Source organism: Setaria viridis, chromosome 9, assembly GCF_005286985.2.
Source record: "Setaria viridis chromosome 9, Setaria_viridis_v4.0, whole genome shotgun sequence".
NCBI lineage: Eukaryota > Viridiplantae > Streptophyta > Magnoliopsida > Poales > Poaceae > Setaria > Setaria viridis.
In genome coordinates this window covers 35835613-35850527 of record NC_048271.2, presented here as the reverse complement: position 1 = coordinate 35850527, position 14915 = coordinate 35835613, and the positions used below count along the sequence as shown (strand labels likewise).

Sequence of the window (14915 nt, the reverse complement as noted above, 5' to 3'; positions counted from 1 at the left end):
GTTCCGGCGCCGCCGCCTCCCTCCTCCAGATCTGCCGGCGCGGGCGGCGCCCCTCCCCTCCCTCTCCGGCGCGGGCGGCGCCCCTCCCCTCCCTCTCCTCCGGCCCTTCCCCTCCCGGCTGGCGGTGGTGGTGCTGCTGGCGGCCGGTGGCTGGGTGTGGATGGTGGCGGTGGCGGCCGGTGGCGGTGGTGGCGGTGGTGGCTGGCGGCGTTGGCCGGTGGCGGTGCTGGCGGTGGTGGCTGGCGGCGGCGGCCGGCGGCCGGAACAGGTTTTTTTTTTTATTTTTTTCAACAATTGTATGCCGAGTGTTTTCTGGCCACTCGACAAAGTCTTTGCCGAGTGCGCGACAGAAAACACTCGGCAAAACCTTGTTTGCCGTCATAGAGTTTGCCGTGTGCCGTTTGCCGAGTGTTACACTCGGTAAACGGCTCGCCGAGTGTATTTCGCCCTTCGCCGAGTGCCCCTGGCACTCGGCGAATTTCTTGTTTCCCGTAGTGTTTCGGTGTTGAAGATTCATACGCATAGCAGTGTCCGTCTCGTCTTCTTCGCTTGCTCATGCTGCCGCTCTCCACTAAACCCTAAATCGTCACCAATTGCTACTAAGCATGGTCACTGCTTCCTCTGTCGCTTTGCCCCGCCACCACCATCATCTACTCGGCTGTGGGATTCCATTTCGGTAGGAGGCTCCTCTCCTACCGAATTTAGAAGAAGGCTCAGGGGTGGCACCGGAAGTAAGCGGCAAGGTAATCTCGATATAAACCAGATTTTCTATTTCAGTTTTTTGCAATGGGAGTTTGTCATTCGAGATCGCATGGGCTTGGTTGTACGAATGTAGGATGTAGGCTGGTAGCTAGCAGGGGTGTTGGCTCGGCAAACCATTTAATGCGTGACATCTTGTGCAAGCTACGGCTTGTATGAATGGATTGGAAGATGATGCTTCTCTAAGTTTTCCAAGTACATGATTCAACATTTCATCCAATCTAGTTCAATATTTTAGAAAACTATTTCAACATTTTTATATCAAAATGTTGAAATAGTGGATTCACAATGTTGAATAAAATTTGAAAAAGTCTGTCATGGAAAAAAAATCCAAAAGTGCAAAAAAACGTTACCGTGTGTGAAAAATTCTCACAAGATTTGTGGAATGGAACAAAACACCAATACTCCCTCTGTTAAAAAAAATACAATTCTAGCTATGTATCATATTTATAGCTAGAATTGCATTCTTTCGTACGGAAAGAACATGCATGCAACGTGGAGTTCAATTAGGCTGGGCTTTTGGCCCCTGTTGGTAGTTTGGTACGACGTACGAGGACGGACGGCGCGTTGGCGCCCACACGTATGAAGTTGACGTCGACGTGTCGTCGAAACATCAAAACAAAGGCCTTCAATTTGGCAAAAGTCATATGGTCAACTATAGCGATGCACGTATCCGCGTACAGCACGCAACAGATGAAGCACATGCACGATAATGTCATGCTGCAACGTATGGTCCCGTGTGGCTACTAAAGAAAGATGCTCATCGTTTTCGTTCCCTTCTTTCCAAAAGAGGAAAACTGCATCTCGACTCAATTAAGGGGTGTTTGGGAGAGAGATGCTAAACTTTAGCATCCCCACTTTAGTCCATTTTAGTCACTTGTGTTCCCAAACAGGTGAGCTAAAATTGGTGAACTAAATTTTAGCCCTCACTAATCCTTTAGTCACTTGTGTAGCTAAAATGGACTAAATGGACTAAAAAGTGGTCCCCCCGGACCACTTTCCCCCTGCCCCCCTCCCCTCTCTCTCCTCCCCTCAGCTATGCAGGGTAAAAGGGTCATTTGGCACAGCAGTTGCTAAACTTTAGCCTCCCTCCCAAACACCCCCAAAGACTAAAGTTTAGCATTCTTTTTGAGAGGGCTAAAATTTAGATCAGGACTAAATTTTAGCACCTTTCTTCCAAACAGGACCTTACTTTGATCCGTAATCGCCATTGATCTGCACTGACAAGGACGCCGCCTCAAAAGCGCGTCGTGGCGACGACGTCGATGAAGCATCGCCACGTTTTTTGGCTCAAATCAAAGGATCCTTTTGTCTTTGTCAATCGGAGCAGCGTGGCTTCGTTTGCTCGATACCTCGTTTTCAGATGACGGTGATGCCGGCCAATGAGTGACCTGTTCTGTGCAGCGAAAAAAATTTGCTCCAGCGATCCGCGTTTGTGTTCAATCGGTTTTTGCATGTTTTCTTCCCCTTCCGTACGGGAATATATGCATTTGAACCCCCAAAAAAAAGAATGGTGGAGGGGGTAAGTGATTTGCACGCTGCAAAAGTTGCAAGATGGGAGGTGCTGTGTGGCTTGCGGACCACATGCATGCACGAGTCATAGCAGATATGATGGTAGCGTGCAGTTCACGCTCTCGAGCTAGTCTTTGCTTAACCATATATGCATTTCACACCGGCCATGTTTTTCCACTGTGATGATATCTATGAAGACCTTGCTAGCTATAGCTCCACGATTGTCACGGTTATCGGCCGAGCGGCGCAGCAGTCTTCCGCAGGGGCCGCTGTGTCACTGAGCTAGCGAGATAATGTCTCGCCCACATCACTAGCTCCCTCATCAAATAATTGCAGCTCTGTTCTCGCTTGCACATGCATTGATATCCCTTTGTTTTCAGAAGCACCAGATAATTAATTTCGATTTTCCATGTTGACCATGAATGATTGGAGACACATAAAATAGTTCTGACAGTATTTTTTTTTGTCTACAATAAATCAACTGTTCGTCATGGTAACATTTGTAGGCATTTGAGTATGGTGTAGTACGTGATCAGTTAAAGCGTAGCGCAATTGCGTGGCTGGCATCTCCTTGCTGCATGCCACTTGCCACCACTTCTTCGTAGACGTAACCTGATTTTCTTTTTTTTTTTGCACGCGGAAGAAATTGTCAATTCAGAGGAGCAGAAGCTATAGGTGAACGTCGCAGGCAAAGATGATATGCCTCTAGCGACGGCTGCGTGTATATATAGCACAAGGTTACACGGGGGCATAACAAACAGATATGCATGTGCCGATCTCCTAGCTGATTACAACAACTTCCAACAACCTTATCTAACCGGCCATGATCTGTTTGTTATGGTTAGTTACAAGATAACTCAACAAATGTCTATCTTATCTATCTAACAGCCTCCCTCAATTTCAACGTGTCCATGTTGAGATTGACTTTGAAGTTTTCAACTTGGCGGACAGGAAGAGCTTTGGTGAAGCCGTCGGCTATTTGATCCTTCGTAGAAACAAACCCAATGTCCAATAGTTGCTTCTTGACTCGATCTCGAACAAAGTGATAATCAACTTCAATATGTTTTGTTCTTGCATGAAAAATAGGATTACTAGACAAATATGTGGCACCCAAATTATCACACCACAATTTTGCAGCTCTTGGACTCTTGACACCGATCTCTCTTAGCAAAATCTGAACCCACATGACCTCAGCTGTGGCATTAGCAATCGCCTTGTATTCTGCTTCTGTGCTTGATCTAGAAACAGTTGGCTGTTTCCTAGCACTCCATGATATTAGATTATTTCCCAAGAACACTACAAATCCTCCAGTAGATTTTCTATCATCTATACATCCAGCCCAATCAGCATCTGAGAATGCACTGACTAAAGTAGAGGAGGACTTGTGAATTTTAATCCCTAGGCTAGTGCACTGCCGAATATATCTTAGTATCCTTTTTACTGCTTCCCAATGACATGTGGTAGGAGCATGCAAGAATTGACATACTTTGTTTACAGCAAAAGCAATGTCAGGTCGTGTCAGTGTAAGATATTGCAGGGCGCCAACTATACTCCGATACTGGGTTGCATCATTCACACCTAACGGAGTACCCTTATATAATGACAATTTTTCACTGGTAGATAAAGGTGTAGTGACCGGTCTACATTCTGACATTCCTACCTTCTTGAGTAAATCACTAGCATACTTGTCTTGGGTGAGCAGTATACCATCGCGTACCTTTGTAACCTCTATACCGAGGAAATAATGGAGGGGCCCAAGATCTTTTAGTGCAAACTCCTCCTTGAGATCCTTGAGCAATGCAACGGTGGCCTGTTCATTGGAGCTAGCAACAATAATGTCATCCACATAAACTAATATAAACATTGTTATGCCTCCCTTGCTAAAGAAGAAGAGAGAGGTATCGGCTTTAGATGCTAAAAACCCGAGACGAAGAAGCTTTTCACTGAGGCGAGAATACCATGCTCGCGGAGCTTGTTTGAGACCATACAAAGCTTTGGCTAGCCGACACACATAATGAGGATGAGTTGGATCCTCAAAGCCTGGAGGTTGATGCATGTATACTTCTTCTTCTAGCACTCCATGGAGAAATGCGTTTTGTACATCAAGTTGCCGAAGCGACCAACCACAGGAGACAGCAAGTGACAAAATAATGCGAATAGTAGTGGCTTTAACAACAGGACTGAAAGTATCTTCATAATCAACTCCATACCTTTGTTTGAATCCCTTGGCCACCAGACGAGCCTTATATCTGTCAAGAGTTCCATCTGACTTTCTTTTTATTTTATAGACCCATTTGCAACCGATAACATTGCGGCCTTTTTGAGGAGGAACAAGATGCCACGTTCGATTTTTCATGAGAGCTTCATATTCAGATTCCATAGCTTGGTGCCAATTCCTGTCATGCAGTGCTTCATCTAGAGAGGATGGTTCACCAGTAGATGTGAATAATCCATACCTTACTGTGCCATCTGTGTACTGCTTTTGCTTGCGAATACCACGCTGCAAGCGCGTGATAGGACGGCCGGTTGCTGCAGCAGGGGACGTATCCGCGGTCACTGCAGTCGTGGGCGCAGAAGGTCCGGGCGGCGCAGACGTGCCGACAGCAGGAGTCGATCGACTGGCAGGTGGCGCGGATTCGCCCGTCACAGCAGACGCAGCATCCGTGCAGGGGCCAGCGAGTTCCACTCGCCCGGCCGGTGGCTCTCCTGCCAGGGCGCCGTGAGGTCTGCCAGCAGGGCTGTGGCCCGCTCGCTCGGCTGATGGTGCTCCCACCAGGACACCATGGGTCCCGTCAGCAGGGCCATTGCAGGGAGATTCCCTGGCAGCAACGACCGGCGGATCAGCGGCCTGTGGTTGATCACGGACGCTGGATGGATGCTCCTGGAACCTGTACAAAACATCAGAAGGCACACTGCACGGCGATTGATTAGCAAGGTCAGACAAATCATGCATGCGGTCATCAAAACCAGTGCCACCCGAGCCAGATGATGGTAGGAGAAGGATTTCCGGTCGTAACCGAGCTCCAGCATTGGGCGAAAGCTCTTGGAATGGAAAAACAGATTCATCAAAGACCACGTCACGAGAGATATAGACACGGCCTGAAGACACATCTAAACATTTGAAGCCTTTGTGAAGGTTGCTATAACCAAGGAAGACGCAACATTTGGACCGGAACTGAAGTTTGTGTGTATTGTATGGCCTGAGGTTTGGCCAGCATGCGCACCCAAAGGTGCGTAGCCATGTGTAGTCTGGTTTGTGTCCATGCAAACGCTCCAGGGGTGTAGAGAAATCAATGATCTTGCTAGGTAGGCGATTTATGAGATAAGTGGCGGTGAGGAAGGCTTCATCCTAGAATTTGAGGGGCATACATGCACGAGAGAGAAGAGCTAAGCCAACCTCTACAATATGGCGATGCTTACGTTCGGCAGCACCGTTTTGCTGGTGTGCATGGGGGCAGGACACTAGGTGGGTGATGCCGACCTTATTAAAAAAGGAATTGAGTTTTTGATACTCGCCACCCCAGTCTGTCTGGACAGACTTAATTTTTCGATCAAATTTTCGTTCTACTAGCTGCTGAAAATCATGGAATTTTTGAAACACTTCAGATTTAAATTTGATGAGATAGATCCAAGTAAATTTACTAAAATCATCAATAAAGCTGACATAATATTGTTTCCGCCCGACAGACTCAAGAGCGGGACCCCAAACATCAGAGAAAATAAGATCCAAAGGAGCACATGATCTACTAACAGACTCGGGATAAGGTAATTGATGAGCCTTGGCTTGCTGACAAGCATCACATACATGTGCTTTATTTGACTCAGGGACACAGGATAAATTATTATGACTAATGACATGCTTAACTACTTGGGACGATGGGTGACCTAGGCGTTCGTGCCACCTGGTCACAGACTCACGTGAGGATGCAAAAGCTTGTTTGGACGAAGCTGGAAGAGGGTAAAGCCCACGACGACATGGTCCCTTATGCAGAATTTTCTTGGTTGCCTTGTCCTTGATCAAAAAGAAGCTAGGGTGAAATTCAATGAAAACATCATTATCTGAAGTGAAGCGATGAACAGAAACTAGATTTTTAGCAGCACTAGGAACATGAAGAATATTACGGAGCTGAAAAGTATGGCTCGAAGAGGCAATAGTTGAATGACCAACATGATGAATTGTCATACCTGATCCATTAGCGGTATGAATCTGGTCGCCTCCATTGTATTTTTCACGAGTGGCCAGCTTGGCTAGCTCACTTGTGATGTGGTCCGTAGACCCAGAATCGGTGTACCAGTTGGTGTCGACGTTGTAGCTTGTCGAAGCCGCTGCAGCATGTTTCCCTTCCGGCACGTAGTCCTCGTCGAAGCGGTACCAGCATTGCACCGCGGAGTGGCCGGTCTTCTCGCAGACTTGACATATGACGCCCTTATCGCGACGATCAGTGGACGCGCTTGGGGAAGATCCGCTGCGACCACGGCCACGGCCACCAGGGGAGCCGCGGCCACGGCTAAAGCCGCGCCCACCGCCACGACCGCGGCTGATGCCACGGCCTCGTCCACCAGAGCGCCCGGCAATATTTGCCGAGTTTTGCTCACCCCCAAGAGCCAGATTGGATCTGGCTTCAAAGGTGAGCAGCTGGGAGTAGAGCTCATCGATGGACACCGATTCAATTCGCGTGGTGAGTGAAGTCACCAGGGATTCAAACTCCGAACCAAGACCGGCGAGAACGTATTCCACCAGTTTCATCATCGGAGAGTGCACGATCGGCCTCGATCATCTCATCACCAAAACCCTTCATCTTAGTGAAATATTCAGTGACGGACTGAGTACCTTTTTTGTCGTGGCGAGCGCCATGTGTAGATTAACAACACGGGCTCGTGTTTGCGAGGCGAACAGCGCGGTGATGGAGCGCCATGCCTCGACCGCCGTTTGTGCTCGAGCAGCATGGGCGAGGATGTCCTTGGAGAGTGCCGAGAGAAGGAAGCTGAGGACCTGCTGGTCTTTAGCGTCCCAGTCGTCGAACACCGGGTTTTCAATCTCCCGATCTTCCTTGTCCTTAATGGTTTTTGGCGGCGGCTGCACGGTGTCGTCGAGGTGACCTTGAAGCCGTGCCCCGCGCACAGCAGACCGAACCTGGGCGTGCCAGGTGACGAAGTTGGTGCGACCGAGTTTCTCGGTGATCACCGACGACGGGAACGGCGAGTTGGAGTTCTGATTGGAGGAAGACATGGCGTGGGGTTGGAAAAAAAACTAGGCTCTGATTACCATGTCAATTCAGAGGAGCAGAAGCTATAGGTGAACGTCGCAGGCAAAGATGATATGCCTCTAGCGACGGCTGCGTGTATATATAGCACAAGGTTACACGGGGGCATAACAAGCAGATATGCATGTGCCGATCTCCTAGCTGATTACAACAACTTCCAACAACCTTATCTAACCGGCCATAATCTGTTTGTTATGGTTAGTTACAAGATAACTCAACAAATGTCTATCTTATCTATCTAACAGAAATAACCTGAATTTGGACCCATCGTACTAACATCATCATTATGTTGGTTTGGGCTCTAACATCATAACGTTTGCTCTATTCATTTATATTCTGCTTTGTATGCATATATTCTTATTGGAACCTCTTTGTTGTCCCAATCAAATAGCTTCTATTTGTATTAGAAGCTCATGCTACATGGCAGAGGCAAGATTAGAACTTAGGACGGCTTGCTTCTTTTTCTTCTTCGTTTTCCCCTCCTCTCCTCATCTTCCTCCTTTTTGGCTCCAAATGGAGCTCTTGGGTAGTAGGGGGGCTAGAGGCCCCCATAGCCCCCACCCACCCACCTCCACCCAATCCGCCCCTACGTACATCAACTATATGGCTCATGGAATGCATCTTTCACTATTTTCTCCTAACGCCACAATCTTGGATACACATTTCAAGCCATGTACAATAGCAAAACACCCTTTATATCATTTCACTCTTTTGTTATTCTCTATTGATCAATGACTTTGGGCATGTTTAGCGCAGCTCCAACTCCGAGATCCAGGTTGGGTATGTAGTTTGTAGGCTAAATTAAAGTGGTTTATATATTTACATTTACTCTATTCTTAATAAAATATTCATAATGCCCTTGGCATACCTCTAGCTCCAAATCCAGGAATTCTTTTTGAGCTATCACTACCTAGCTCCACTAAGGCCCTCCACAGCGTGGAGTGGTGCCTCAAAATATATTGGGCCCTACACAGAAGAAATAGGCATCACTCTTGTCAGGCAGCAGCGGCATGAATCCCCTGTTGGGCCCCATAGAACAGGTAAAAGCAAATAAACAATGAGCAAGTATTGCATGCAAGTGATACGGAAGAGCAAGAAGAGTGGGGCTCCATTTTTTCTGGTTTGTCTAGTCACTGGGCATCGATGTCTGTATGTTCATCGCTCCCTTTTTTCTTAGCTCTGGCATCGGTAGTTGTAGTGTGGGAAGTAAAGCTAAAATGCTCTCTCTCCATTTGAAGCATCACTCGAGGCCAACACTATGGAGGGCCTAAGATCCGCAAAATTTCTAGATGTGTTGGGTATATATTGCGGATTACTGCCTAAAATTTTAGGTGGTAACCTTTTATTGTTCCACCATTAGCAATGTGTTGGCTATATATTGCTCTGGCCTCTGGTTAACTGCATGATTGTTGCATGCTACTTGGTTATCTACTATCGGGTATGTGGTACAAGCTCATCTCCTGATTCAATATCATTGTCTCGTAACATGCTTAGCGTTAACATCCTTCGACCCAAACCATCTATGCCGTTTTGAAGGGAAACGTAATGTGTTGTGTTCACTCTTTGAGCGAATGTTTAGTTTTTTCCTTGATCAGAATACATCAGTTATCCTCTTATATTGATCTTGCCTCCTTTAATTTATTTTTGCATCAAAGCATGTTTCTACTGCCTCCATTTTTAAATATATGACATTTAGAATAAACTAATTAATTTAAAAATCAACTAATTAGTTTGCCCGAAGCATCATAAAATAAAAATGGATGGATGGAGTATTTTTTATTATATTTTACATCAAAAGATCATCGAATACAACATTGATCACTTACAAAAGAAATAAAATCATGTATTAATGAAATTATGTTATGATTTGTTTTGCTTGAAGTTGGCTTCATTTTCTTAATGATAGTAGAGGTAGGAGAAGCTTGCATAAGAGTTATTCAAGTTATTTTGTTTGTAATGACAACTGTGACTAATTTATAAATAGAAATAGCGCTATTTTTATTTGCTTATTTGTTTCGTAATGATAGTGGTGGCTAATTTAAAAATAAGTATGGAGGTATTTGTTTTTTCTTAATGACAGGTCAGTAATCTGCTTTTCTCTTTTGTCTATAATTGACTTGGTAATTTTAGGCCTCGAGAGATGTATCGTGTGTAGGCTACTTTTGTGGGTCAATTACTAAGATAATTGATTATTGAAAACTCTTTCCTAGCAAGTTCATGCTAAGTAACCTTTAGCCAAACAAACTAAATTATGGTGGCACTTTTCAGGTGAGGCATGCGTTGACATGGTCAATGGAATGAGCATGCTTAGTTCTAAGTGTGCCTTTGCCAACCGCCCAACCGCATGCAAAGCAAGCCCACAAATGAGTTTTGTAAACACACCTTGTGATTTAATAATGTGTGCTAGTGACATGTTGGACACATAGCAGATAGTTAAAAGAGCTAACAATCTTTAATTAGACGCGACAATCTAGTACATGCAACGCAAAGTCCCGACAAGAAATGTTGCGTTCAAGTTTAGTTTGCACTAAACATTTTTAATCAATATAAATTATAAGGTGGCTGTCCACTCTACGAAAATTAGCTCCACTCTATCAACTCCAAAAAAATCGCAATGCGTCTAGCTCCACCAACTCCGGCTCTAGAAAAAAGATGGAGCAGGGGGTCAAATCCACGTTTTTGTGGAGAACCTCAATGGGTGCTCCAAAAACTCCCTTTTCAGACCTCCTCATGGAGTTGGTGGGTATTTACCCACCATTGTCACCCATTACACATGTACCGGTTCGATTCATAGAAAAGAAAAGACTCCCGTCGGCTCCCCCATCCCGTCGCCCCCTTCTTCTCATCGTGAGATTCCGCCGCCGGTCGGGCTAGCAGGAGTTCCTCCGCGGGGGGTGCGCCGCCGGCCGGGCTGTTGGATTCCGCAGCCGGCCGGGCGAGCAGGAGCTCCTCCGCGCGAGGGGGGGGGGTGTGGCCGAGCGAGTAGGAGCTCCTCCGTGAGGGGCACGCCGCCAGCTGGGCAAGTAGGAGCTCCTCCGCGGGGAGCGTGCCACTGACCGGGCGAGTAGGAGCTCCTCCGCGAGGCAAGTACGGGTGTCGATAAGGGTCAATGAAGCTCGGGGGGGGGGGAGGAGTACCTATCGGCACCGTGGGTCAATGAAGCTGAGCTTGCCCAGACTCCACCGTGGCCCTATGCTCATCACCGTTCGCTGCTGCTAGATGGCCGCGGGCACCGGGGCTGCAGGCGCCACCGACGCTACTGCTGCGGAGCTCAGGATCTGAAAAAGAGAAAGGGATGGAGAGGAGGGAAAAAGAGAGAAGAGACTGACACATGAACCCATTCACAAAGGATAAAATAGACTATTCACAACAAGTCTCTATGTTTGTGGAGCTACGGCACTGCAATTAGCCAAACACGTACAACAACTTCAATATTTTTTGAAGTTGGTGGAGTGGAGCTGAGGTGGAGTGGAGCTATAATTGGAGTCCTACCAAACACCCACTAAATCAGACCCCATCTAGCATGCATCATGTGATGCATGCAACCAGACGCACCCTATAATTAATTAAGGAACGTATAATATATGGGACATCCTGAATCATTTCACTTTTTTTTTCACGCACGTGAGTCCTGGGATCTTCATAAATCTACTTAGTATTTTTCTCTCACGCTTCGTTCCATTCCAATTTCTACCTCGTGACTTCTTTGCTTGCTCCCTCCTCTCACCGCCTCTGAATTTCAAGTGGCTCTCCCCCTTTGAGGGGTGCTCGGAAAATGAGTGGCATAAATAGGATATAGAGTACGTCCATTAAAACAAAAAATGTGGCGGTCCATGTTCTAGCTTGGCTCCATATAAGTCTGCCACTGATTGCCGGACACCCCTCTTGAAGCACACTAGACACAACCGTCTAAACAATGAAGTTTTGCACTCCTTCATTGCTAACCTTGTACATCGAACGTCCTCTGCAACACACAATTGGCGGCACCATGTCTCTCGCTTCGCCAGCCACCTCCACAGTCACTCCTTTCTAATCAGGATAGCACACACGTACTCATAGTTGCACAAAATAACTAGACACTAAGAGTGTGATTGGTTCCCGGCCCTGTGCGAGGTTGAACTAGGCTCTGGGTATGCGGGGTGTGCTAGTTTGGTTGCTTGATCTAGGCATCAGGCCAGGCTCTCAGCATTCAAAGGCACCCTAACGGCCACCGCCCAGGCTCCAGAAAAACGTGAGAATCGGCCATCTCCGCCGAGCCCGGCTTGCGCGGTGGTAGGAGGAGTCGCTTGGATGAGCTGTGCAGCTAGTGTTGATACTTGATACGGGAGCCAAACAAAGTGCCACTACACTTGACAAGCCTACCCAGCGAGAGCCTGCATCGCTATTGCGAGCGAGGCTGCGATGGGCATCGAACCAATCAGGCTCTAACTCTTCCATTGGTACCATTTTGCAATTGCTCTTTTAAATCTCGTCCACTTCAAGCGCCAAAGTACCCAAAGCATGTGATTATTTAAATGTATTGAACCACTGCATTATATTAATATTATAGTAGTATTGGTCCACAGTAAATACTACCTCAGTTCCAAATAAGTACAATTTTTTACTATCTCTCCATGTAAATACTTCCTCCGATTACTTTTTGTTTTGACTTTTCTTGATACATAACTTTTACTATGTATCTAGACATAATATATATCTAGATTCATGTCAAAGGTTATGTATCTAGAAAAAGCAAAACGAATAGTAATTTAGGATAGAGGGAGTAGCTAGAAACTACACTTATTTTTGGGACAAAATAATACTGTGGCAAGAGACAATGGAACATCTAGCTTCGTTTCACATGCACATGATAGAGATAGTCTCTTGCTTAAGAGAACCTTATTCCCTATCTTCATTAATACACGTTACATAAATTCCACGTGTCATCCCTTGTATAGACAGCTAATATCATACCTTTGTATGTTCCCTGAAGGCAATGCGGACGATACAAGGGATCTCTTCGTCAACCGCGTGCATAACCTCTGCCGTCTGATGCTCGTGGGCTAATAAAATGTACAGGGGTAGATACACACGGTGATTCGATACACAGTTAACACACGCACGAGAAGTGGTGGCACATTTAGAAACACGTGCAGATTATACTTTTGGACAGTTAACTTTGGAGGTTGTGCATGCATTGCATGCTACAGGCTGATCATGTGGGGCTTGCCAAGTAGCCGTACTGGCCGTCGGCGCAGGCGCCGTTGGCCGTGGCGGTCCTCGGCGAGGCCGGCTCGAACCCGAGCACCCGCGCGCGCTCCACGTACGCGCGCCTCACGCTGGGCCGCTGGTACGCCAGCAGCCGCGCCACGCTGCGGCTCGCGTCGGCGCGGAACGGCCGGCCGGAGCCGGTGAACCCGTCGAGCAGGTGCAGGTAGGCCTCCAGGTCGTGGCAGCACGCGGGGCCCGCGTCGGGGCGCAGGCACGGGGAGTCGCGGCTGTGCAGCCTCAGCTCCGCGCCGTCCGCGTGCGCGTACCCTTCCCGCGCGATCGGCGCCGGCACGCGAGTCACCACGTCGCCCACGTTCACTACGCGCAGCACGTTCACGCCGCGCTCCCGCCGCAGCCGGTCCGCGAACGCGCGGTTGCCGGTCTTGGGTCCGCCGAACGAGACCACCGCGATGGGCGGCGGCCGATGGTCCGTGGTGTCGGCGGCACCGGCAAGGCACGCGCTGAGCTCGTCGGCGGCGAGGAGGGCCAGGGAGGCGCCGAGGCTGTGGCCGACGATCGTGATGCTGAGCTCCTCCCCCTTGTATAGCTCCACGAGGCGCTTCACCTCCTCCACTATGGCGGCCGAGAGGCTGGGCACGTGGTCGCCGGGCGTCCTGTACAGGCTGAGGAACCCCTTGGCCACCTTGGGCGCGGACGCGGCGTCGTCGCTTTGGTCGTCGTCCGCGAGCGGCACGAGGCTGGCGCGGAGGTTCTCGGCCCACTCGGGGCACGTGGCGGTGCCGCGCAGCACGATGGCGATGTCGCGGCGGCCCATCCGCCGGACCTCCCGCTCGTTGTCGCAGACGGCCACGTAGCCGACGAAGCTGGTGCGCTGCGTGAGCCAGGCGGGCGCCGACCGCCGCCGCGCCCACGGCGGGATGGCCAGCGACGACGAGGCGAACAGGCTCCGCGTCGGGCGGTAGGACCGGTCCGGGAGCACGAGCGTGCGGTGCTGGCCGTGCGAGCTGGCCGCCGCCTGATCGGCCGCCGACGGCATGGAGTGGAACGCCGTGTACGCGGCCTGCACGAAGTCTCCGTACCGGAGGAGCTCGCGGCGGAGGTTGTGGTCGAGCGGGTCCAGGAGGCCCTCCCACCCGCCCTTGCCGTGGTACCTCCGCCACTCGCCGGCGATGGAGCCCTTGGGCGACAGTCGCGGCGAGAGCGTCAGGAGGCGCTGCATGTACGCCAGGCTACGCGGGGACATCTCGTCCACGGCGGGCTTCCGCGTGAAGGGCAGGAACGTGGACAGGTTCAGCGCGTTGAGAAGCCCGCCGCGGCCGCTGCGGTCGTCGGGAGTGACCTCCCCGTCGCCGGGCGCCTCGGCCGGCGCTTGATTCCTGTGCTGGACCGGGAGCGGGAGCGGGAGCGGCGGCGGCTTGACGAGGAGGCGGTCGAGGTTGGCGAGGTGCCTCCTCGTGGTGGACACGGCGTTGGGCTTGCCGGCGATGCTCGGCGTGGCCCTCGAGTTCGGGTTGAGAGGGGACGCCCGGCTGTGACACGGCGGCGCCGTCGCCGCGGCGGACATGGCGTCCTCGTCGTCGTGGAAGAACCGAGGAGAAAGATCTAGACAGACAGAGCACACTCGTTGCTTGTCTCTGCTTGTGGAGCATGCTGGCGAAGTGCGCTGCCTTATAGGCAACACAGGACGCTAGGACAGCACAGTGGCGGGATCGGAGATGAGAGGGGCAGCTCCCCATCAACATGTGGATCATGTGCCCGCGAGTGTACTCGTCATGCTTTTGAAAATTTAGTGTCGTCCTCGGCTCCTTTTGAAAAGCTCATTAAAAAAAAAGATTAAAGCAGAGCTAATGGAGATCCCATCCCTCACTGCCTCTGCCTTGTACTAGTACGTCTGCTCTGTTAAAATTAATCCTCCTTTAACAAAATTTCTTTACAGAAGTCTAAGCAAAAGTCGTACACTACTGATGTTGAAGGTTGGAGGTGATGGTAGTTTTCTGTTGTAGTTACAAATATACATACTCCTGGGTTAACTACTATGCATGATTTGTTATGCTGATGACGCGGCGTGATTCCTTGTGAGATGATGTTGCTTCCACTTGAGAATATTCTCAATGCCTAGTGTCAATTCATCTGGTAACAATAACAAACGTGCCTGTCCTATTCCTTGCT

The 14915-nt window shown here is 49.3% G+C and overlaps 1 protein-coding gene and 1 non-coding gene across 2 annotated transcripts; both read right to left on the bottom strand.

Moving 5' to 3' along the window:
* Nucleotides 1–6891: 6891 nt before the first annotated feature.
* Nucleotides 6892–7028, bottom strand: LOC117841162 (small nucleolar RNA Z247). Its single transcript, XR_004637190.1, has one exon. It is a non-coding gene; the product is annotated as a small nucleolar RNA Z247 (small nucleolar RNA).
* Nucleotides 7029–12337: 5309 nt separating this feature from the next.
* On the bottom strand, nucleotides 12338–14405 carry LOC117836673 (phospholipase A1-Ibeta2, chloroplastic). The gene has a single exon (XM_034716139.2). The coding sequence runs from the start codon at nucleotides 14308–14310 to the stop codon at nucleotides 12730–12732; it is 1581 nt and encodes a 526-aa protein (XP_034572030.1). The 5' UTR covers nucleotides 14311–14405; the 3' UTR covers nucleotides 12338–12729.
* Nucleotides 14406–14915: the final 510 nt, after the last annotated feature.